Source organism: Dendrobates tinctorius, unplaced genomic scaffold (genome assembly GCF_039654945.1).
Source record: "Dendrobates tinctorius isolate UK_male_01 unplaced genomic scaffold, ASM3965494v1 ptg000004l, whole genome shotgun sequence".
NCBI classification, from domain to species: Eukaryota; Metazoa; Chordata; class Amphibia; order Anura; family Dendrobatidae; genus Dendrobates; species Dendrobates tinctorius.
Genome location: NW_027361672.1, coordinates 32,772,993 through 32,798,907, shown reverse-complemented (window position 1 = coordinate 32,798,907; position 25,915 = coordinate 32,772,993). Strand labels below are relative to the sequence as shown.

Genomic DNA, 25,915 nt, shown 5'->3' with positions numbered 1-25,915 from the left:
GATAACTTATCCACCACTTGGTCCCAGATCTGGTGCATTCTCTCCACCACAGTGTCAACACCTGGGCAGGCAGAAGGCTCCACCTGCCCTGAAGAAAATCGAGGATGAAACCCAAAGTTAGAAAAAAAAGGTGACATCAAAGTGGCAGAACTAGCTCTATTATTTAAAGCAAATTCGGCCAAGGGCAAAAATGAAACCCAATCATCCTGATCAGCGGAAATAAAACATCTCAAACACGACTCCAAGGTCTGGTTTGTTCTCTCCGTCTGCCCATTGGTCTGAGGGTGAAAAGCAGAGAAGGACAACTGAATTCCCAGCTTGGAACAGAAAGTCCTCCAAATTCTAGACACAAACTGAACTCCTCTGTCAGATACAATGTTCTCAGGAATCCCGTGCAAGCGAACCACCTGTTGCAAAAACAGGGGCACCAACTCAGAGGAAGATGGCAACTTAGGGAGTGGTACAAGATGAACCATCTTAGAGAACCTATCACAAATCACCCAAATAACAGTCATTCTCTGAGAGACAGGCATATCAGAGATGAAATCCATTGAAATATGGGTCCATGGCCTCCTGGGAACCGGCAAAGGCATCAACAACCCACTAGAGCGAGAACAAGGTTTAGACCCTCGAGCAAGTTCCACAGGACTGCACAAAATTCCTGACATCACGAGACAAGGCGGGCCACCAAAAAGACCGACTCACCAGATCTCTAGTACCAAAAATACCTGGATGACCAGCCAATGCAGAGCAATGAACTTCAGACATCACTCTCTTCTTCCACTGGTCAGGAATATACAACTTTCCACTGGGACAATGCTCAGATTTGTCCTCCTGGAACTCTTCCAGAGCACGTCTCAAATCGGGCGAGATGGCAGAAAGAACTACCCCTTCGCCTAAGATGGTAGCAGGCTTGGTCATCACAGGAGAATCAGCAAAGAAGCTCCTAGAGAGAGCGTCAGCCTTGACATTCTTAGTGCCAGGAAGAAAAGAGACCACAAAATCAAAACGTGTAAAAAACAAGGCCCACCTAAGCCTGTCTAGGGTTCAAGCGTTTGGCCGACTCCAGGTAAATCAAATTCTTGTGGTCAGTGAGGACCACGACTTCATGTTTAGCTCCCTCCAACCAATGTCTCCACTCCTCAAATGCCCATTTCATGGCTAACAGTTCCCGATTCCCCACATCATAGTTATGTTCAGATGGAGAGAACTTTCGGGAAAAGAAAGCACAGGGATTCATTTTAGATGTTACAGGATCCTTTTGGGACAAAACAGCTCCTGCACCAATCTCAGAAGCGTCCACCTCTACCTGGAACGGGAGTGAGACATCAGGTTGCCGCAAAACCGGGGCAGAAGTGAATCTTCGCTTCAGCTCCTGAAAGGAAGACACAGCCTCCGGAGACCAATTCAACACATCAGCACCCTTCTTAGTCAGATCAGTCAATGGCTTGGCAATACTAGAAAATTTTGCTATAAATTTCCGATAAAAATTAGCAAAAACCCAAAAACTTCTGGAGGGCCTTCAAAGAAGTGGGCTGAACCCAATCATAGATGGCCTGTACCTTGGCCGGGTCCATTTCAATAGTTGACGGAGACAAAATAAATCCCAAAAAAGAAATCCTCTGTACCCCAAAAAGGCATTTCGATCCTCTGACATACAGGGAATTCTCTCTCAAGATCCGGAACACAGTCCGAACATGTTCCACATGAGAATCCCAATCCTTGGAGAAGATCAAAATATCATCCAGATAGATAATCAAAAATTTATCCACAAAGTCTCGGAAAATATCGTTCATGAAGCACTGGAAGACAGAAGGGGCATTAGTGAGCCCAAAAGCCATCACCAGGTACTCAAAATGTCCCTCCGGAGTATTAAACGCCGTCTTCCATTCATCCCCATGCTTAATGCGGATAAGATTATACGCCCCCCTGAGGTCAAGCTTGGTAAACCAGCAAGCACCTTTAACTCTGGAGAATAGATCCGAAATCAGGGGTAACGGATACTGATATTTAATAGTAATTTTGTTGAGGGCACGATAATCAATACAAGGCCTTAATGAAACATCCTTTTTGGCCAGGAAAAAAAACCCAGCACCTAAGGGTGAAGAGGATGGTCTAATATGACCCTTCTCCAATGCCTCCTTAATATAGGATCGCACAGCCTCGTGCTCGGGTACAAGTTTACACCCCGAAATTTACACCCCGGGCTTAGTTCAATTGCACAGTCATAACTCCTATGAGGAGGCAAAGACGCAGACTCATTCTCACTAAATACATCATAAAAGTCCGCCAAATAGTCAGGAACATCATGCGACTGAGGAGCGGTGGAAAAAAACGGAGCCTCACTAAGGGCACACCGACAACCCCAACTCACCACAGACACAGATTTCCAAACCAAAACTGGATTATGAATTTGCAACCAGGGAAACCCCAGAACAATGGTATCATGCAAATTATGCAACACCAAAAATCTGCAATTTTCTTGATGGTCTGGGGCGACCCGCATTACCACCTGGGTCCAAAACTGAGGTTTATTTTTCGCCAAAAGAGTAGCATCAATCCCCCTCAAAGGGATAGGCGTCCGCAGAGGTGTCATAGGAAATCCACAACGTTTAGCAAAATCCAAGTCCATTAGGTTCAGGGCTGCTCCTGAATCCACAAAAGCCTTGGCGGAAAATGTGGACAGGGAGCAGATCAGAGTAATTGCCAGAAGAAACTTAGGTTGAACACCACCCACAGAAAACGTGTGTGCAAAACGTTTCTCTCGTTTAGGACAGACAGAAATAATATGCGAGGCATCTCCACAAAAAAAACACAGCTTATTACGCCTTCTGAACTCCTGACGTTGCTCCCTGGACAAAACTCTATCACATTGCATAGGTTCAGACATTTGTTCAACAGGTGGCAACACCTCTCGTGCAGTCCTGCGTTCACGCAAACGCCGATCAACCTGAATGGCTAATGACATAGAATCGTCAAGACCAGAGGGAACAGGAAATCCCACCATAGTATCCTTCACGGCTTCTGACAAACCCTTCCGAAAGAGAGCTGCCAAGGCATTATCATTCCAGGTAGTAAGGACCGCTCACTTTCGGAATTTTTGACAGTACAATGCTCAATGCCAACAGGGTCTTTACAGCCTGATCAATAGCATTAGGTTCGTCATACAACATCCCCAAGGCTTGAAAAAATGCGTTCACATTAGTCAGAATAGGATCATCTGGTTTCAAAGAAAACGCCCAATCCTGGGGATCGCCACGCAGCAAAGAGATGACAATTTTAACCTGCTGCGCGGAGCTCCCTGACGAGTTAGGCTTCAAGGCAAAAAATAATTTACAATTATTTTTGAAATTCAAAAATTTAGACCGATCCCCAAAAAACACATCAGGAGTAGGGATCTTTGGTTCAGCAGCATGTGAATGAGCAAGGTAGGCGGAAATTCCCCGCACTTCCGCAGCGAGCTGCTCCACACAATCAGACAATTGCTTTTTTTTTTTTACAATTCTTTCCTGCTATTGAGTACCCTAGGATCTGCTGTATGGCTGGTGATTCTGTTATGAATGAGTCACCGTAGGAGGCAAAAACAGAAATACTAGCTAAGTCCAGAAAACCAGAGAAGTTGGCAGCTATCGGATTGCAGACCCCTGAACCTATCAACAACAGCTAGCAGTAGCCATGGGGGGTTCCTACGGTGCCCTAGACCCCTCGATCACAGCCGGAGAACTACATAGCCTAAAGACAGAAAGGGAAATCTAAACTGCCCCAGAGCAGACCCCAAAGCAATAGGCAGCCCTCAACATATAATGACGGCGAAGCAAGGTGAAAAAACACTCACACAGATAGAAAGATAGGCTGAGCAAATGATGGGGCCCAAGCTAACTAGATAGGACAGGATAGAAAAGCTGCTGTCTGTAATCCGCCAAAACCCTATCAAAACAAGAGCCAACAGCTGATAGGGAAAAAAGCCCTGAAGACGCTAGGCTTCAAAAAGACTATATCAGTACTCAGGTATTTTCTGAAGACCGAGCAAAAAGGAATTCAGCTCACCCCAGCAGGGAATGGCAGAAATCAAGGAAAACAATGCAAAACAAAACCAAAACACAAATGCAAAAAGTAGAGCAGAAAACTTAGCTTTTGAGGAGCAGGAATCAGACTGGTCTCCTAGAATCCCTCAGAGAGATGACCAGCAAGGCAGAAGGGCGTCGGCTGCCTTATATCCAGTCAGTAATTCCAGTCACCCAGTCATCATCATCCTGCCCAGGTGCTTGGTAATCAGCCTTACTACCTTCCTTCACCAGAAGAGGGAGTTCATCAGACCTCAATGGTGAAGGGGAAAATGAACTCACAACAAATCATCTTGGATAGCCCATACTTAAACTTGCAGTTTTTCTTCAATTCTACCCACAAGTGTTTGATTGGGTTGAGGTCTGGGAACTGTGGGGCCCATTCAAGGACCTCTAGTTCATTGTTATTGAACCATTTCTTCGCCAGTCTCGACATATGCTTCATGTTGTTGTCCTGTTGGAACAATATGTCATCCTTTTCATACTCATAGTACTTGAGTGCTTGAAGTAACTCATATTGTATGATACTCACATATAGCTCAGCATTGAGACCATCATTGATCCTGGTCAAGTATCCAATGCTCTGGCTGTGAAACAACCCTATATCATCAGGCTTCCTCCATCGAACTTGACATTTCCTTCAATTTCTCAGTCCATTTGACCCTTTTTCCCTAGTTTCTTTCAGACCCATTTGCACCTATCAGAGCATAGTTTATTGATCTTTGTGTCATCGCTCCAAGTCACCCATTTTAAACTTATAAATGTCCACTTTTTGTACTTGCTTGCAAACTCGAACCAACACTTCTTATGACAGTATTGAAGTTGAGGCTTGTTCACCTTTTTTTGGGCCACCATTCCAGACTTGTGTAATGTGAGTCGCATATGTGCTATTATGGAGCATACAAGCCACCTCCACTGCAGTGTTTGTCACGCCGGAACTGATAGTCTTTAGGATTAGAAGACTTGTTGATTCCGATATTTTGCCTGGATGTCCACCTTTTGGCTTCTGAATGGATGGACGGACTTCATTTGGTATTCTTCCAACTGTCATGTAACTCACATGATACAGTTTGGCAATTTTCTTGACCAAGAGACTGCTATCAATGAGCTGGATTATGCTGTTTCTCTTTTCTTAGGAAATCGTCTTCATGGCTGCTCCTATATTCAAACCAGTGACCTTTCACTTGGGAAACTAATAATACACGGAGCTATTAAGGAATGTGGGAACAGGTTGTATTTTGTATTATTCAGTGTTCCAACAGGACAACAACATGAAGCATATGTCGAGATTAGCAAAGAAATGGTCAAATGACAATGACGTAGTGATGCTGAAATGGCTCCCACAGTACCCAGACCTCAACCCAATCAAACACTTGTGTGTAGAATTAAAGAAAAAGCTGTATACATACCTAAGGCTACTTTCAGACTTCAGTTTTTTAAATCCGGCAGGCTGCAGCGAAAAGTTGTCAAACCTGATCCGGTAGAAGCCGCAGCCCGCCGAATCATCTGTTTAGGCCGGAGACGGTACAGGAGAGGGAGAGGGCAAGAGAGTCTTCGGGCATGCGCAGTGGAAAAAAGCGGTCCGGCGCATTCAAAAAACGTTGCAGGGAACGTTTTTTGCAGATGCCAGACAGGCATTTTTTGCTTTATCTGGCAAAAGCCGGACACAACGCATGGCCATCAGGCGCAATGCGGCGATAATGCTGGTCTATGGGAAAAAAGCCGGATCCGGTGGCAACCGGCGCCGGATCCGGCTTTTACATTTTTCGCCACATCGCGCAATGCTTAAAAACTGATGTGTGAATGTAGCCTAAGTGAGTCGACTAGTATCCAACAACTTTGGGAACGTGTAGAAGAGACCTGAGATCAAATTTTGGTTGACACATGTGTAAGAGGGTTACAGTAGCCGTTTAAACCCCTGAGCATGTCCCCCAGTCTAAAGTGTAAATACTGTATATATATACACTCACTGGCCACTTTATTAGGTACACCATGCTAGTAACGGGTTGGACCCCCTTTTGCCTTCAGAACTGCCTCAATTCTTCGTGGCAGAGATTCAACAAGGTGCTGGAAGCATTCCTCAGAGATTTTGGACCATATTGACATGATGGCATCACACAGTTGGCGCAGATTTGTCGGCTGCACATCCCTGATGCGAATCTCCCGTTCCACCACATCCCAAAGATGCTCTATTGGATTGAGATCTGGTGACTGAGGAGGCCATTTGAGTACAGTGAACTCATTGTCATGTTCAAGAAACCAATCTGAGATGATTCGAGCTTTATGACATGGCGCATTATCCTGCTGAAAGTAGCCATCAGATGTTGGGTACATTGTGGTCATAAAGGGATGGACATGGTCAGCAACAATACTCAGGTAGGCTGTGGCGTTGCAACGATGCTCAATTGGTACCAAGGGGCCCAAAGAGTGCCAAGAAAAAATTCCCCACACCATGACACCACCACCACCAGCCTGAACCGTTGATACAAGGCAGGATGGATCCATGCTTTCATGTTGTTTACGCCAAATTCTGACCCTACCATCCGAATGTCGCAGCAGAAATCGAGACTCATCAGACCAGGCAACGTTTTTCCAATCTTCTACTGTCCAATTTCGATGAGCTTGTGCAAATTGTAGCCTCAGTTTCCTGTTCTTAGCTGAGAGGAGTGGTACCCAGTGTGGTCTTCTGCTGCTGTAGCCCATCTGCCTCAAAGTTCGACGCACTGTGCGTTCAGAGATGCTCTTCTGCCTACCTTGGTTGTAACGGGTGGCAATTTGAGTCACTGTTGCCTTTCTATCAGCTCGAACCAGTATGCCCATTCTCCTCTGACCTCTGGCATCAACAAGGCATTTCCGGCCACAGAACTGCCGCTCACTGGATTTTTTTTCTTTTTCGGACCATTCTCTGTAAACCCTAGAGATGGTTGTGCGTGAAAATCCCAGTAGATCAGCAGTTTCTGAAATACTCAGACCAGCCCTTCTGGCACCAACAATCATGCCACGTTCAAAGGCACTCAAATCACCTTTCTTCCCCATACTGATGCTCGGTTTGAACTGCAGGAGATTGTCTTGACCATGTCTACATGCCTAAATGCACTGAGTTGCCGCCATGTAATTGGCTGATTAGAAATTAAGTCTTAACACACAGTTGGACAGGTGTACCTAATAAAGTGGCCAGTGAGTGTATATATAGTTATATTTCATTCCTCTGTATGTGTAAATGTGTTGTAATTTATGTATCATACAGGTAAAGTGTACTATTAATGTTAGTCCACTAGATGTAAATAGGGAGCATAATGTAGCCTTGATAAGAGTGTAAAAAGATAACTGTAGGAGGGGTCACTGTGGTTAGAGGAAGGGAGCTTCCTGAATAGAGGCAGAAGGGCGAGGATGCCCATAGGCTAATAGCCTGGGCAACTTAGATACCCCGTAACGTGTTCAAGCAAGAGCCCCAATATCCAGAGCGAGTGGGACAGTAGTCATAACTGCAGGAGCTACAAGTGTATAAGATACAGGAGAAGACACGGCAGGACAGGCGGGCAGTTTGCTCACCATGTGGAAGGTCATAGCATGGGCTGATGCCCTCAGATCCGAGGTGAAATGGCTGAGGGAACACCCAGTGACAGTGAGTCTGGACAGGGAGGACGCCGAGAAAACATACAATATGATACAACCCGATCTCGAGCCGTGTGACAGGGAGAGAAGTGAAGGGAAAGTTGGAGTGATGCGTAATGTGGAACCTGGATATGCTGCGAAGACATGAGAGTAAAGTTTTGCACTTTGAGTTACAACTGGACAGTGTCTCTGTTATTTCACAAATGGCCAAAGGTGACCTTAGAGAGCAAAGGAAGAACCCTGACAGCACAGAGAATGGAGAGGCAAGTAAGCTGAAAGTGAAATGTGATTTTTATGTAAAGGGAGTTCAGGTCCCGCAAAGTTTGATAAGCTCAGCCACGACTACTGCCCTGGCCGACCTTTACACATGTTTGAATCTGATCGAGAGCATGTCCAGAAGGCTTCAAGCAGTGTTGAAAGCAAAAGGTGGATTTACAAAATATTAACAAAATAATAAAAATTAAAATTTTGATCTTTAGGAGCAATACAGTAACAATGCAGCGACATGACAAGAATCTGCATAACTGTTCTGCCCATTTATGAGCAGCAAGCTAAAATTCATAGCTTAGTACCAGTTACAGCCTTTAGAGGTCATTAGTTACTCATTTATCTTGTCTCTGTGTACAAGAAAGAATTTTTCCCTTAAGGAGCAGTGTGTTCTGGTTAGTACTGCCCCTTTAGCTTCCTTGGGGAAGAACAAGATTTGTATACATCATTCCCAGGATTTTCTTAGTGATACACTAGTGTCCTGGCTCTCTCTCTTCACTTCAATCTCTCCTCCTGACCAGCGGATTTCGGTGAGACTCTAATGCATTTATTTGTCTGTGTTAGACAGCCTCTGTGTAGTCTCTGTATCTGTTAGTTTAGTTAATGCTTTTACACTGCTTATAGATAGGTTGCATTTCTGGATAGAGCAGGATAGTGTTGCAGCATGTACTTTGCCATAGCTGTGTTGTAATATTACTGTGCAGCCTCTGTAATGTTAGTTACTGATGTAATTGCACTCTGCCAGTACTGATACTCTGTTTATTTCCTTGTAGTTTTTACCCATTATCATCCACTATATCATCCGTCACAATATCATCCACCATTGTTGTTCACTGTTACCAAGTTCACATCATCAACTCAATAAATATAGACTTAAGAATCCATACAGTCTTTTTACTGGGAAGTGGAAGAAGGGTTTAGCCGTTTGCTGGAATCCACACAGCGTCATACGTGGAGGTAGGCAGAGCAATAACTAATAATATGCTAAGAAGTTGCAAGTCAAATTTATGTATGAGATAGCCAAGATGATTGTCTATAAAATAATGGTAGTCTCACGATTAAATCAGTAGTGGATGGTGAGATATGGAGCCTGAAAGTCAAGAGTTCAAAACATTGTTAAGTATAATAGAAACACGTCACCACTTCTGTATTTCTTATCCACTCCTGGTTTTGGCTTAAAAGTACAGATGTAAACCAAATATTTAGGTTAAGGGCAGGCATACCAGGCAGCTGCCTAGGGCCCCCGCTTCCCCAGGGGCCCCCAGCTAGTGGCACATAACGCAGCCGCTATGGGGCCTGTGAGGTGGGGGGCCTGCCTGCCCCCAGCACCAACTCAACGAGCCTCCGCATTGAACTATACCAGCATCTGCCGGTACAGTTCAAAGCAATGATGGAGGAAAGAGCGTCAGCAGATGCTCCCTCTCCCATCATTCCCCGCTCTGCATCTGACACTACAGGTGCACGATGACATCATCGCGCACTCACTGTGTGCCAGGCAGTGCAGCCACTGAGACAGGAGCCTGGAGCAGCGTGGGCATGAGGAGAGGATTGTTTTTTTTTAATATAACAATGAGTACTGGACTGTGGGGCCATTCTCAGGGGGGGATGTGGGCTGTGTTACATACTATTATATACTGTGTGGGCTGTGTTATATACTATGTGGGCAGTGTTATATACTATATGGCTGTGTTATATACTATGTGGACTGTGTTATATACTATGTAGGCTGTGCTATATACTATGTGGCTGTGTTATATACTATGTGGCTGTGCTATATATTATGTGGGCAGTGTTATATACTATGTGGCTGTGTTATATACCATGTGGGCTGTGTTATATACTATGTGGTCTGTGTTATATACTACATGGCTGTGTTATATACTAAATGGATATGTTATATACTACGTGGCAGTGATATACTATGTGGCTGTGTTATATACTACGTGGCTGTGTTATATACTATGTGGACTGTGTTATATACTATGTAGGCTGTGCTATATACTATGTGGCTGTGTTATATACTATGTGGCTGTGCTATATATTATGTGGGCAGTGTTATATACTATGTGGCTGTGTTATATACCATGTGGGCTGTGTTATATACTATGTGGTCTGTGTTATATACTACATGGCTGTGTTATATACTAAATGGATATGTTATATACTACGTGGCAGTGATATACTATGTGGCTGTGTTATATACTACGTGGCTGTGTTATATACTATGTGGCTGTGTTATACACTATGTGGGCTGTGTTATACACTATGTGGGCTGTGTTATATACTATTGGGGGTATATTATATTCTATGGGGGAGGCTGTGTTATATAATATGTGGCTGTGTTATACACTATGGGGGGCTACGTTATATTCTATGGGGGGCTACATTATATTCTATGGGGGCTACACTATATTCTATGGGGGGCTGTATTAGATTTTTTGAGGGTGGATTGCATGATACTCTTTAATGGGGCTACATTATATTCTCTGGGGAGGTGGGCTGTATTATATTCTATTCGGGGCTACATTATATTCTATGGGGGCTATATTATATTTATTATATTCTATGAGGGGTGATTGCATCATACTCTATGAGGGGGCTACATTATACTATATAAGGGAGGCTGCATTATATTCTATGGGGGGTTACATTATACTCTGTGGGGTGGCTGCATTATGCTCTATGGGGTGGCTGCATTATACTATATGTGGGCTGCATTATCCTGTATTGAGGACTATGGGGAATACATTATACTATATGAAGAACTATGGGGTGCATTCTACTATTGGAAGTGAATTGTACTACATGGATGACTTTGGCAGTGCATTAGACTATATGGAGCACTATGAGGAGTGTATTATTGTTCTGTCTCCAACATCTAATTTATAATCCTTGATTATCTGCTTGTTAATGTTTTCAGTGTTTCTGGCTCCCTCTAGTGACCAGAGTCATAACTGCAGTGTTATTGTGTTATTTTACTTTCACTTTGATGCTTGTACTTTGCCCTCCGTTGCAGTGCATTCTGGTAAGTTTTGCAGTGCATTCTGGTAGCCTTTTGCAAAGGATTATGGTACTTTCCCTCCAGTTCTCCATTTTCCTTCAGCCTGCATTCAGGAAGAATCTCACTCTTCTCCCCTTGTGATAGCATCGCTGGTACGTATTTATGCTTCTTGTATCTAATTCCTGTTTCATATTAGCCTGGTTGATTAGTCCTTCCACTGGCTAGCTATTAGTGCAGACGTTGACTTGTAATGTATTATGTATATATGAATCCTGATGTACCCTGTATTGACTGAGTGTGTATATATATATATATATATATATATGTTTGCTTGTAGTTTCACCGCATCAATATACCATCACGTTCAATAAAAGCACAGATTCAACCACAGTCTCCTTATTGGACCCGGTATAGCGGTTCAGCTGCCTGTATAGCTACATGAATTCTGCTTCATTTAGTGAGGACAGAAGAATTATACTATGTGGAAGACTGAGGAGTGTATTTTAATATATGTAGGACTATAGGGAGTGTATTATACAATATGGAGGACTATGGGGCACATTATATTATATGGAGGACTATGGGGTGTATTATACTAAACATGCAAAATGCTGCATATTCATCGAGTGATTGGATTGTTTATGCCGAAACAAAAATCATTGTTCCCAGCAGCACATCGCCGGTGTAAACTGTAGATGTGCTTATGATAACATGATACTGTATGCGGACAGATTGATCTAATAGTGATTGTTCTGCCTCCATCATTCTTTCTCAGACGGTGGAAAGAGGCCGGGAAACAAGTGTTGAACGATTTCAATATTGTAGATCACGCTTGTTTAGCGCCTGAACTCAGCGCATGTAAATACTACCGAAATGCTTCTGTGTGATGTGCAATATGTTAGCATTTGGGGCCCCATTTTAAACTTTGCCTAGGGCCCCACTTTGCCTAAAACCGGCCCTGCTTATCATAACATTATGTAACAGGAGTATCCATTTATTTACGGTTCAGATCTGTTCACACTTTTCTTTTTTTTCTAGCCTATGCAGCAGGAAAGCTCTTGTTGCGCATGTAGAACAGAACTTATCCATAGGCCCTTGTGCACCCAGTATATGCCAAAAAACGTGTCACTTTGGAAAACAATGGCCGATTTTGTGTATATACTGTATATTTCCCTTTTCTGTAAGAAAGTGTAGTCTGCTGTGCTTTTCTATAGATAATCAGAAGAAAAAGACACATCATGTCTTATATTTTTTTCAATGCCAAACTGTTCGCGTACTGTGTAAACGTCTGTTGAGGCATGTATTAGGGAATAATTGTGAAATACATCTCAAATGGAAGCAAAAACTGACGTCCAGTGCAAAGCGTCTTAATGATGGAAAGCATAATTATTCCTTAAATTTAGTGATTTGTGAAGCATTGTTTTCAAACAAGATCATCAACCAATTGCATTCTCTAGCTACTACAAAAGTTACCTACTATGATGGTCAACCTGACTTGACTAATAGAAAATGTAGACCTATTTATTCTGCTCTACACTTCCTGTGTTTTGGTAAAAGGCATTTATGCTTTCAAGAGAACCTGACACTAAGAAAATGCCATCCAAATTGTGGGTACCGTGTTACAGAGCAGGAGGAGCAGAGAAGATTGATATACAGTTTATCAGAAAAGATTCAGTGTATTCCGTGTTTTCATCATTTAAAGCTATGATCTTTATGAGATTTTTGGTCCAGTGAGCGGCCCTTTAAGTGATTGATAGCGATCTCAGTATTGACAGAAAGAAAGCTGTCAGTCACTTACAGGACCGAAAATCCCAGAAAGAGCAGAGCACATGTTATACTGAATCTTTTCTCATAAAACTATGTATCAATCTTTTCAGCTTCAGCTGTTCTATAACATGCGGCCTGCAAATTGGACTGTATTTTCATATCGAGAGGTTCCCTTTCAGATACTTACAATTTCTTGACCTACAATTCCTTCAACCAGTAAAGTAGTACTGTATGATAGTTTTCATCTTATTTCCTAGACTCTTGCCTACTGCCAAACATTAGATATTTCTAATGCTACTTTCTAAAAAACGTTAATGGTTGGTCTGTGAAAGTTGGCCTTTTGATCAGCATTGTCATATCCTACAATGATATATTGCAGTCAATTGACATATGACTCTCTGCCTTATGTGAGCAGGTTTGGCGGATGCAGTAAGAGACAACAGGCAGAGCAAGGGTTAATGTTAATTTTACTTAAAGGGGATCTGTCACCCCATTTTTGGACTATCAGCAGCAGCCACCGCCATCAGGGGCTTTTCTACAGCATTCTCTAATGCTGTAGATAAGCCCCTGATGTAACCTGAAAGATAAGAAAAAAGAGTTAGATTATACTCACCCTGGCGTTCAGTCCGGTCCGATGGGTGTCGCCGTCCTGTCCGGCAGCCCCTCCCATCTTCATGCGATGATGTCCTCCTCCTTGCTTCTCCCTCAACTCCTGTGCAGGCGTACTTTCTCTGCCCTATTGAGGGCAGAGCAGAGTACTGCAGTGCGCAGGCGCCGGAGTTCTCTGACCTTTCCCGGTGCCTGCGCACTGCAGTAATTTACTCTGCCCTCAACAGGGCAGAGAAAGTACGCGTGCGCAGGAGCCAAGGGAGAAGCAAGGATGAGGACATCATCGTATGAAGATGGGAGGCGCCGGACTGGACCGCAACACCCACTGCACCCGCCCCCCCGTGAGTATAATCTAACGTGTTTTTCTTATCTTTCAGATTTCATCAGGGGCTTATCTAGAGCATTACAGAATGCTGTAGATAAGCCCCTGATGGCTGTGGCCGCAGCTGATAGGCCGAAAATTAGGTGACAGATTCCCTTTAAACAGGGGGATACTCCATACAGGGAGGAGAAGGGAGAGGCAGGGGTATGGCAAATGTTATGAGCACAGTAGACATGCAGGGTGAGGTAGCAATAGTAATAACTATAGCAACTGTTCATGAAGGTTTTACTTATCAATCCGACAGCTTCCTGACCGCAGAGTCCTAGGTTCAAACAGTGGGGCCAACGCAATTAGCGCGTGATGATTCCGGTGTCGTCCTAACGGCGTTGAAGATCCAGTTCCCGGCGGTGGCGGTGAGTCCTCGATGTTTTGTGCGGGGTCCAGGGTTCGTCATGCGGAGTGCAGTGCACTGTGCAGTCTCCAACAACACCGGAGCTTAACGTATCTCGACAGAAGAATGCGGGTAAGGAAGAGCACAGTTCTAGGTGAGTCACCCGGTCTTTCTTAGGCGGCACGCGTGCGGTAACAAATGGCCCGGATCATTTGGCACCTTCAGTTGCCGGAGCCAACAGGCAGATGGCAGGTCTCTGGTCACAGTCGCTGTACCTGGCCACAGGCAATCTATAGCGCTGACCTGCACTGTCACGGTGCTCAGAAGACGGAGCACAAAACGTTCCCTACTGCACGCTGCATCTTCCAGCCACATCTCCTCGATCTTTCCCGCGCCCAGACTCTTTTATCTTAGCCACGCCCCTGTTGTCGACTGTAAAGGTCAGTCCGAGTTACTAAGCTTTTCCCCAAACAAAGGTGACAGCCCTGACAGTTCCGGAGCCGGCGCGAGAGAGGTACCCCCAATCCGGTCCTTATTTTTACACTTAGATGGGATTTCCCAAAGTCTGAAGATATCCCTTATCTGTTTGATAGAGAAAAACTTGTTGAACACTGAAGGTCTAAACACTGGGAATCAGAGCAGTCTCATATATAGGCACAGGAAATCAGAGGTCGTCTACCTTTGACTGTCCTATTGACAGTGTATGGAGCAGTGGCTGAGCATGCGCACCTGCGTTCCATGCAAGATGGGAATTTTGGAGCCCTGATCTCGATATCTTTGCTGAACCAGTGATCAGACCTCCAGCTATCAGCAAGTTATCCAGTATCCTAAGGATAGTGAATAACTTGCTATTTTGGGAAAACGCTTTTGTGATGACACAGCTGTTGGGTGACCTTGGACCAAGGGCTCCTTCCTTGTCCTATCACTAGGGGTGCCCTAGCTCGCCCTCGTCCCCGGGATACTTCTGAAGGTAAAGATGCCGGCCGGGGCCTCCACCCTTGCCTTATCTCCAGAATTAGCCCACTGTTTGTTCTCTTCCCCCACCCAGGGAAGAGGGGCAATACTGTGCACCATAGTACACCAACCCGACAAACATGGCAACACAAACAAGGGTTAATAGAAAACTCCAGGCATACAAAATATTCACTCACATATAACAGAGGAAGGCGACGGGTTGTGGAGGTAGGGGAATGAACCAAAATAGAGAAGGATAGGGAATTACCACACATACTAACCAAGCAACAGTCACTGATAACTCCTCCAACCAGGGGCAGGCTGGGCCAGGTGGCAGTGAAGTAAATGCCCCCTGGGCCGCTCCCCCAGCAGCTGTACAGGGCCAGCCACACAGCAAATTGTGTGCAGCAGTGTCTGCTGTACTGTGACGCAGCCAGCAGCAGACACAGCCGCATCACAGTCTATCACGCTGGGGTCGGGAGCTGTGCACAGCCGTCTAACCTTAATCACTGTATTACCTGTACAATTACACTATACACTATATACTGTACATCGGTCCAGTCCATAATGTCACTGGTGATCACTGTATTACCTTTACCTGTATACTGAAACTATATACAGAGCTTCTGTGTATAATATCACCAGTGATCACTGTATTACCTGTACACTGACAGTAAATACAGAGTTCCTGTATACAATGGCACTTAGTATTGTGTTTTTTTAAAATTAATGATCAGTATTGTAGTATTCAGTCACTATGTGGTGGTAATATATGGTCTGGTCATGGTGTGACTCTATTTGTTCATTGTATGTAGTATTATTCTTTTACTATGTGGTGGTAATATATGGTCTGGCCATGGTGCGGCGGTATTTGTTCCTTGTATGTGGTATTATTTGGTCACTATGTGGTGGTCATATGTGGTTTGACCAAGGTGTGGCGGTATTTGTTCCTTGTATGTGGTATTATTCGGTCACTATGTAGTGGTAATATGAGGTCTGGACAAGGTATGGCAGTATTTGTTCCTTGTATGTGGTATTATTCAGTCACTATATGGTGGTAATATGTGGTCTGGTCATGGTGTGACGATATTTGTCCCTTGTATGTGGTATTAATGGTTGTTTAAAAAAATGTAAACAACCATTCCCTTAAAGAAAAATACATGAATATATATTTATTTGTAATAGTTTAGAGTAGGGCCCAGCCGAAAGAATCTACCGTGTTGTGGTATCAGCTTAAAAATTATTTTGGCCAGAACAAAAGCTGCTGGTTATGAATGTGATCTGGTCTTTGATGGGAACTGTTAATATTTGATTGGTGAGGATGTGGTGGTGAAGTTGCGTTTGTCCAAGAGTGGGTCATGGGACAGTGGAGGCAGAGCATGTGTGGAACCAGGGCGGAGTCTCAAGGGATCCCGAAAATTTTGTCAGTATGGCGCCCCGAAATTCCTAGTGGAAGTCCTGGTCTGTCTAATAAGCTGCAGACCGCAGCTTCCTGAGACTTCAGAGTGCTCACGCAGGCGGCGTGATGACATTATTGTCTCATGCTGCTCTGTGGACCGGAAGAGAAAATGGAGGCTGCAGTGCGCGGAATCAGGATGAGGCGAGTATAAACTTCATTATTTTTAATATGGAGAACTGGAGCCACCCTACTATATATATGGGAGAATTGAGGCTATTATACTATATATGGGGAGAACTGGGGCCATCATACTATATATGTGAGGAGAACTGGCGCCATCATACTAGATATGTGGGGAGAACTGGGGCCATCATAATAGATATATGGGCAGAACTGGGGCCATCATACTATATATATATATGGGCAAATGGGGCCATCGCACTATATTTATGGTGGGAACTGGGGCCATTGCACTATCTATACTATATATATATCCCATATCTCTATAGTAAGCATGGTTCTGCTCCCATAGCTCTGTTCTGCTCCCATATTTCTGGAGTAAGCGAAGTTCTGCTCCAAATCTCTGTACTAAGCTCGGTTCTGCTCCTTTTTCTCTGAAGTAAGCTCGGTCCTGCTCCCTTAACTTTGTAGTAAGCTGGGTTCTACTCCAATACCGCTGTAGTAAGCTTAGTTCGGCTCAAATATATCTGTAGTAAGCTCGGTTCTGTGCCATATCTCTGTAGTAAGCTCCGTTCTGCTCCCATATCTCTGGAGTATTCTCCGTTCTGATCCATATCTCTGCAGTAAGCTCGGTTCTGCTCCCATATCTTTGAAGTAAGCTTGGTTCTGCTCCCATATCTCTGTAGTAAGCTTGATTCTGCTCCCTTATCTGTATAGTAAGCTCGGTCTTGGTCCATTTTCTTTGTAGTAAGCTCTGTTCTGCTCCCATATCTCTAGAGTAAGCTCTGTTCTGCTCCGAAATCTTTGGAGTAAGCTCTGTTCTGATCCCATATCTCTGGAGTAAGCTCTGTTCTGCTCCCATATTTCTGTAGTAAGCTCTGTTCTGCTCCTATCTCTGGAGTAAGCTCAGTTCTGCTCCCATATCTATGCAGCAAGCTCCTTACTGTTCCCATATCTACGTACCAGCCTGTTTTTAAAGCCTGCTATCTCTGCTGCTCTAATGCAATGGCCAGAGATGAGCAGGGAAAAGGAGAGCCACTGCAACTCGAGGGCCACTGCCTTGTGATTTGGGTCACCCTCGCACACCCAGGGCAGCGGGGGTACTCGGTACCGGGCTGGTGTCAAGGCGGGAATGTGTCACAGCAGCGGTGACCCGGTCCATGGCCCTGGGCACCCAATATCAATGGCGGTGATGTTAATGGTGTTAAAGTTTATATGAATAGTTCGTGACGCCACCCGTGGTGTTTGGCAAGTAAGATGGTAAGCCAACGCTGCATGCAGATCCGCTGGGACTGATGGTGTGATGCAGCAGAGATGGTATAGCTCCCCACAGGTGGAGCTGTAGTCCCAGGGCAGTGTAGGTGCAATGGATGAGGAGAGGCGCAGAATGGTATGGATGATGTTACCCAGATGTAGCGATGCTGGAATAACTGGAGGACACCAAAGTATGCGGTTCCAAAGCTTTACTCACTGTTTGCAGTTCACACAACTGCCTTTCTCCGTACTGTGTTTTCTAGGTCAGGGCTCCAGCCAACTTCAAGGCAGGGTAGGATTCTCCCTTCCACACTCCGCCAACATGTACCTTACTGAACGACTCCTCCAATGTGCCTTTAGGTGCGAAGCACTCCAGTAGTTAGTTACCCTGGAATGTCTCTCTCTAGGTGTTCCTAGTCTTTACTTGTATGACAGACAGCTGTAGTCTGCTTCGGGGACTCCTCACTGCGTCCCGGCTCTCTATTCAGTTGCTGTTGTGTCCCAAGTCTATGATGGGAGCAAGGCGTTAGCGGCTCACTACTCCTCCGGTGTCTGTTGCCGGACATAAAGATCCAATCAACCTCGGGGACCGGGCCCCGGCCTTTGCGCTCTCTGGACTGGAAGGGTTCTCTCTCTTTCTCAACCTGCTTCCCACCGTCCTTCTATTCTCCTTCGTTCCGATCTGTTCACTCTCTCTTATGGAAGGTTAGGTTATCAATCTTATCAGTCTCTTTCTCTGGTCTTTCTCGTGCCAGCAGCCCAGATCACTGGGACCTGCTGCAGCACGTCCCTCAGACACCCATCTTCTCTCTTCTCTCTCCTCTAACCAACTAACCTCTAACTGTCACTCTTCCCACTCTTTTGTATCATCTTACTCCACCCGCCTCCCAGCACATCTTGTGTTACGAAGCAGGGTTCCACAAGGGGTGCTCTGCTAACCCCCAGCATGAAGCTGTTAGGTGGCCCCACTGAACTGTCTTGTGTGTGGAATGCAGGTGTGGAGTGTGGTCAGGAGTTTCCACCTTACCTGGATGGTGGGGCACTACACCTTAGGAGAAGGTTCAGTACCTCTGTGGCGACTGAAGCCTCAGGGGCGCCACATATTTCCTGCCAGGCTGAAAAATGCCAGCCAGCCCCTGCCTCCAACTCTCCTTCTCATATGAAATCCTCTCCCTCCGTTAGCCATGCAGCAAATGCTAGCTCTGACAAGCATCTGTATCAGAGCCCAGATTATAATGGGGAAAGGAGTGGCTAACTGAGCTCAGCTGCGAACACAGGGATTTCCAACATGGCCGATTAACCACTTTTCTGTCAAAAGGAACAAACATCATTAAAATAAAGTGAAGGAGAAGTGTTTCTTCCCAGCGCCAAAGTAGGAGCAATTAGACACTGCGATCTTCTGGCTCCACACTGTTGCGGACAGTACCACCCCTTCTATGAGGGACCTAAGGAACTTCAGGACCAGGCTTATCGGGGTGTTCCACATGAAAAGCCCAGACCAGTCTGGCCGCATGAACATCAGATGCTGGTACCCACATCCTCTCCTCAGGACCTTACCCCCTCCAATGTACCAGGTACAAACAAGACGAGAATCCAAGATCTTCGCAATCTGAAACTCCAAGTTTCCATCGACAATGACAGGACATGGTGGTAGAGGTGATGGTACTGAAGATGCAACATATTTTTTGAGGAGAGATCGATGAAATATATTATGGATCCAAAAGGTACAGTAGGTGGTAAAACCAGGCGAAATGCTATGGGATTGAGGACGGTTACAATCTTATAAGGACCGATAAACCTGGGAACCAATTTCAAAAACGGAACCTTCAGCTTAATGTTCCTTGAGGATAGCCACACCAAGTCACCAACAGACAGGTCTGGACCCAACAAAGACATATAAAAAACTGCCGTCACATCCAAACACAAATTAGGTCTGAACAGGTGCTTAACTAGAGTAACCAACTGATATACAATCAAACAACAAGCAACACTCTGTAGCACTATAGCATGCAAATATGAAAATTGAACTGCATTACTGCACTAGAAATATGAAAAATTGAGAATGCTTAGCGCATAAATTGGACAATTCATGTGTATCCGGCAGCCACGATAATATTTGCATATATTAAGCCTTCTGACTGAGCACTTCTGCATGCTATAGCCCTACAGAGTGCTGCTTTTTGTTTGATTTTATATGAGTTGGCTACTTTAGGCAAGCACCTGTTCAGACCTAATTTATGCTTGGATGTGACTGTAAGTTTTTTGATATTTATATGTATTAGCCTTCTGACTGAGCATGCCGCCCCTTAGCCTCAGGCATTTTTATTTGCAGCAGGGTCCTACCCCTCCATTGAAATATAGACTTTAGTCTAAGAGAGGATTCACATTAGGTTCCCATAGAGGTTTAGACTTCAGTCTAAGAGAGGATAGGCATTAGGTCCTAACAACGAGAATCGCCTTATTGTGGCTGCCGGGTACACATAAATTGGCCAATTTATGCGCTAAGCATTCTCAATTTTTCATATTTCTAGTGCAGTAATGCAATTCAATTTTCGCATTTCATATTTCATGTTTGAATGCTATAGTGCTACAGAGTGCTGCTCTTTTTTTGATTGTATATGAGTTGGCTTCTCTAGGTAAGCACCTGTTCAGACATAATTTATGTTTGGATGCGATAGTCAGTTTTTTTTATATTTGTATGTATTAGTCTTCTGACTGAGCACTCCGCACCTTAGCCTCAGGTGTTTTTAATTGCAGCAGGATCCTACTACTCCATAGAGATATAGACTTCAGTCTAAGAGAGGATTCACATTAGATTCCCATAGAGGTTTAGATTTCAGTCTAAGAGAGGATAGGCATTAGGTCCTGGCAATGAGAATCACCTTATCGTGGCTGCCGGATACGCATGAACTGACCAATTTAAGCACTAAGCATTCTAGTACAGTAATGCAATACAATTTTCATATTTCAATTTCATGTTTGCATGCTGTAGCGCTACAGAATGCTGCTTTTTGTTTGATTGGACCCACCAAAGGTTTCCGATCAGCCACACTCATATTTGGATCCCATCCCATCTTCCTCAAATTATTCATAACCCTCTGCCATGTGGTAGTAATAGAAGATGAAAACCGCTCCTCTTCTGGTAATCCAGAAGAGCGACTGCTATTAAATGAACTAAACTGAGGATAGAACCCATATGCCCTGAAAAACTGGGACTTACCTGTCGATTCCTGACAACGATTATTTACAGTGAATTTGGCTAATGGTAAACAGGTAACCCAATCTTCCTGATTTTCAGGTACAAAACACCTGAGATACTTCTCTAGATTCTGGTTAACCCGTTCAGTTTGCCCATTAAACTGCTATTGAAATGTGGCAGAAAATTACAAATGGATCCCCAGACAGGCGCAAAATGCCCTCCAAAACTTGGAGACAAACGGTACCCCCAATCAGAAGCAATATTGGTCAGGATCCAATGTAATCTAATTATTTCCCTGAGAAAGACTTGCGCCAAGGATTTGGCAATTGGTAATGCTGGTAAATCGATAAAATGAGACATTTTAATGAATCTATTTACCACCACCAGTACTTGGTGACCAATAATGCAGAGTAAGCAGATCAGTGGTGGCTTTATTACCAGGGTGTCCGGCCAACACAGAATTGTGATGTTCGCTAAGGGCTCTAAGACAGAGATTAACAGGAGGAAACAGTTTACCAAGTGGACAGACAGCAGGGGCATCCCCCTAAGTGTCAACAACCTCTCTTTCCAGATCGGAGCACATAGACACCATAACCACCCCTTTTTGAAGAATATGTACTGTTTCACACTTATTTCATCCCCCAGGAAAGCAACAGGATAAGGCATCTGCCTTATTGCTTTTGTTCCCCAGCATGTATGTGAAAAAAGTTAAACCTGGTAAAGAACAATGCCCATCTTGCCTGTCGAGCTGTTAGACGTTTTGCCAATTCCAAATATAGCAGATTCTTATGATCCGTGATTACCATAACTGGGTGAACCACTACTTCCAAAAAATGACGCCACTCTTCAAAAGTCCATTTGATTGCTATGAGTTTCCCGTTACCAATGTCATAATTTTTCTCAGCAGGTGACAGTTTCTTAGACAAATAAGCGCATGGTTGCCATTTACCAGGAGACGTACCCTGCGACAATACAACCCCGACTCCCACCTCAGACGCATCGACCTCAACGATAAAAAGCTGAGAGACATCAGGCTGTATAAGAATCGTTGCAGAAGAAAAACACCTCTTCAACATATCAAATGCCTCGCTGGCAGGACTAAACCACTTGGAGAAATCCGACCCCTTCCTGGTCATATCTGTAAGAGGTTTGCTACTATCAAAAAGTTCTTTATGAGCCTACGGTAGTAGCTGGCAAAACCTAAAAACCTTTGTAACGCCTTCAAGTCCTGAGGACGATCCCAATCTAATACTGCCCGGACTTGCACCGGATCCATGTGAAAACCAGTGGAAGACAACATATATCCTAGGAAAGGGATCTCCTCAACATATAATTTATTGTCTTGGAGTATATGTAAGACCTGCATGACATGTACCTGGTGAGACTCCAAGATCAGATGAATAATTATATGTCATCCAGATAGATAACCACGAATCTGCCTGCGAGGTGACTAAAGATAAAATTTACAAAGTGTTGAAAGATGACGGGCTCGTTCGTCAACCTAAAAGGCATCACCAGATTCTCATAGTGTCTCTCAGGTGTATTGAACTCTGTTTTACACTCACTCTTTAATGCGGAAGAGATTATACGCCCCCTGAGGTCCATCTTATAGAACCATTTTGCCGCTACAATCTGAGGCCTGGAATGAGAGGGAGTGGATAAGGATCATGGACAGTGATTGTATTTAGTTCACAGAAATCCAGGCAAGGGTGTAACCCCCCATTTTTTTTCTTTAAAAAAAGAACCCTGTGTCAATGGGGGATGAGATTGGCCTGATATGACCTTTTGCCAGGCTTTCCTCAATGTGGTCCTTCATAGCCTGTCTCTCTGGACCATTGATATTATAGAGTCTGCTCTTGGGCAGCTTAGCACCAGGAACGAGATTAATGGTACAATTATAAGGACGATGGGGAGGGAGTTCTTGGCGACCCGGCTTCTAGAACACATCCCCAAAATCCTACAGGTAACTAGGCACAGACTGGGTATCAACCCTAACAAACCTAGTACCCAAGCAGTGTCCTTTACAATACACACTCCATTTTACTACTTCCTGAGTTTGCCAATCCACTACAGGATTGTGCAGAGTAAGCCAAGGAAGACCCAGTACCACACATACAAACCAAGCAACAGTCACTGATAACTCCTCCAACTCTCCTTTTCATATGAACTCCTCTCCCTCCTTTAGCCATGCAGCAAATGCTAGCTCTCACAAGGATTTGTATCAGAGCCCAAATTATAAAGGGGAAATGAGTGGCTAACCGAGCTCAGCTGCGAGCACAGCGATTTCCAACATGGTCGATTAACCCCAGTACTTCCATAAGGAACAAACACCATTGAAATGAAGGAGAAGTGCTTCATCTCAGCACCGGAGTAGGACCAACCAGACGCTGCAGTTTTCTGGCTCCACACTGTCACGATAACCCTGTGACAGCTTTATTCTGTAACTTGGGCTTGTCTCAACTGAATGCATTTGAATTTATTTTTAGACCATTGTCCCATGCTACACACCTGTTGAATTAATGAAGAAAAGTATTTCAAAGGCTGCACCTGACAATGACCAAAAATTCCAGCAAAGTAGATTAACATTTGCACAGATATCTTCTTTTTGGCTGTCTTCTGTCACAAAAAGGTGGGAGGCAGTGGTCTAAATCCACCATTTTGTCCATCTGAAATCAAAAGTCTATAGCTTTGTTTATACTAGATGTCAGGTTGTGATATAACCATTAGTGTTGATCGAGTACTGAAATGCTTGAGTGTGCGGTACTCTAAGCAAGTAGATTGGACTCAAGTAGCAAGCATAATGAAAGTGAATGGCAAACGCAAGCATTTTTCCGGAGGATGGAATCTCTCTTTCTTTTCTCTCCCCTGCTCAGATAATTCACTTACGGGGGATCTAAGCACGCGAGCACCACCCGACACTCTGCACTGCTCATTGCTCGATCAAGCACCCCGATGCTCGATCGAGTATCGAGCAGTGCCGAGCACACTTTCCCCTCACTAATAGCTTCTATTGGGATAATAATATAATTATGATTTTTCCCATAGCATTAGATTAGAATAAACAAGCAGTAGATTAGGATTATCTCCTGGTTTATGCTAAAAACAAAAAATGGAATCCATATGCAAATTCTTTAAGGTTTTCACCACTTTCTTCCTCAACGAAGTAGAACCAAAGTGTACAACTTTAAAGCTGATGAAATTTTCCCGTAATTACATTTAAACAGTGTAGGTAACGTTTACTTTGGATATCAACCCTCAGTGACTCATATCGTTGTCATTTTTAGTGCACCCCTCTTAATTAGAATTTTCATTTCTCAGTAGAGATATCAGAAGTAATGAAACTGGATCACTATTCATGTTTCCAAATGCTGAGTATAAAGCTCCTGAAAAATTACCAAACAGTGGAATAGAGAGGACATGTATCAATATTTAGACAGCAAAATCATTTCAGCTATTCGCACGGTGTTCCGTAAGGTCTTTGTGCAGTAGTGTTTTAGCATGTAATTTGACCTTATTGCAAAAGAAAAGGAGGAAACATCTGCCAGTCATTCATGCTAGAGTCACCAATAGCAGGAGTCCTGAATTAATATGCAAGTAGTCGGTCCCAGAAGCCTGGGCAGTATTATAGCAGAGCTTTCCGAGGAAACAGATTGACTGGGATACAAGCTGATAAACATCCTTCCCAGGAAACGAGGAATAAAATGATGACACCTGGAACACACAGCTAGAGGAATATGAGGTTTCTGAACAACCGTGACAAGCTCTATGTCTACATGACCCACAGGAGAATGACTCTGTATTTTCATTTATTCGTCTTTGTGGTGACGTTGGGAGTTGTGCTATTGTTCCTTTGTAATTTCAATCAATTCAATGGACAGATTAACTTACACAGACTTCAGTTTTCCAACGATGCCTCTCTATTACAGATCGCCTGTGACAAATTAACCAAACAAAAAAATTCTTTTATTTGGGTAAATTATTCAACAACTCCTCTGAAAAGAATGAAATGTACGGAAGAATACCTAATCCACAACCATTACATCACAGCTCCTCTCTCGGCCGAAGAAGCGGATTTTCCTCTAGCCTACACAATTGTACTGCACAAGGAATTCAATACATTCAAGAGATTATTTAGAGCTATCTATATGCCCCAAAATATATACTGTATCCATGTGGATGAGAAGTCCAGCACCGACTACTTCCAGGCGGTAGATGATTTTATAAATTGCTTTCCGAATGCTTTTCTCGCCTCGAAAATGGAGCCTGTGGTTTATGCTGGAATATCCAGACTGCAGGCTGATCTGAACTGCATGAAAGATCTGCTGAAATCAGAGGTGCGGTGGAAGTATGTGATCAATACCTGTGGCCAGGATTTCCCATTGAAGACAAACCAGGAGATTGTGCGACATTTAAAAAAATTTAATGGGAAAAATATCACTCCCGGGGTCCTGCCCCCAGGTCATGCTGTCTCCCGGACCAAATATGTTTATCGTGAGGATATAGTTCATTCAAATATGCTGAGGACCAACATTACAAAGCCTCCCCCTCCTCACAATATCACCATATACTTTGGGTCTGCATATGTCGCCCTGACAAGGGACTTCACAAAATTTATTCTAGAAGATCAGAGAGCCTCGGATCTACTGAAGTGGTCTAAGGACACTTACAGCCCAGACGAGCATTACTGGGTGACGCTGAATAGAATACCTGGTAAGCATAATAAAAGGCTCTACCAAGTAGCTTGCTATAGATTGTAAAATCCTCTAAGGCTAATACAGTAGAGGTTTCAATGCCCTTGGTTTGTTATAAATATGGCAATGGAATTTGATTCCTTCCATTTAAAATTGCGGTTAAAACGTGGCTATACCATAAATAGGACACATTTAGATTAAT

General features: G+C 44.0%; 1 protein-coding gene across 2 annotated transcripts in view; it reads left to right on the top strand.

Moving 5' to 3' along the window:
* The first annotated feature begins 24,633 nt into the window (after positions 1-24,633).
* Positions 24,634-25,915, top strand: part of LOC141082815 (N-acetyllactosaminide beta-1,6-N-acetylglucosaminyl-transferase-like) — an 82,478-nt gene continuing 81,196 nt past the window's right edge. For both annotated transcript variants that reach the window (XM_073566774.1, XM_073566784.1), the window contains exon 1: positions 24,634-25,732. In XM_073566774.1, the coding sequence (XP_073422875.1) occupies positions 24,757-25,732 (976 nt within the window). In that variant the 5' untranslated portion in view covers positions 24,634-24,756. The remainder of the gene's footprint in view (positions 25,733-25,915) is intronic.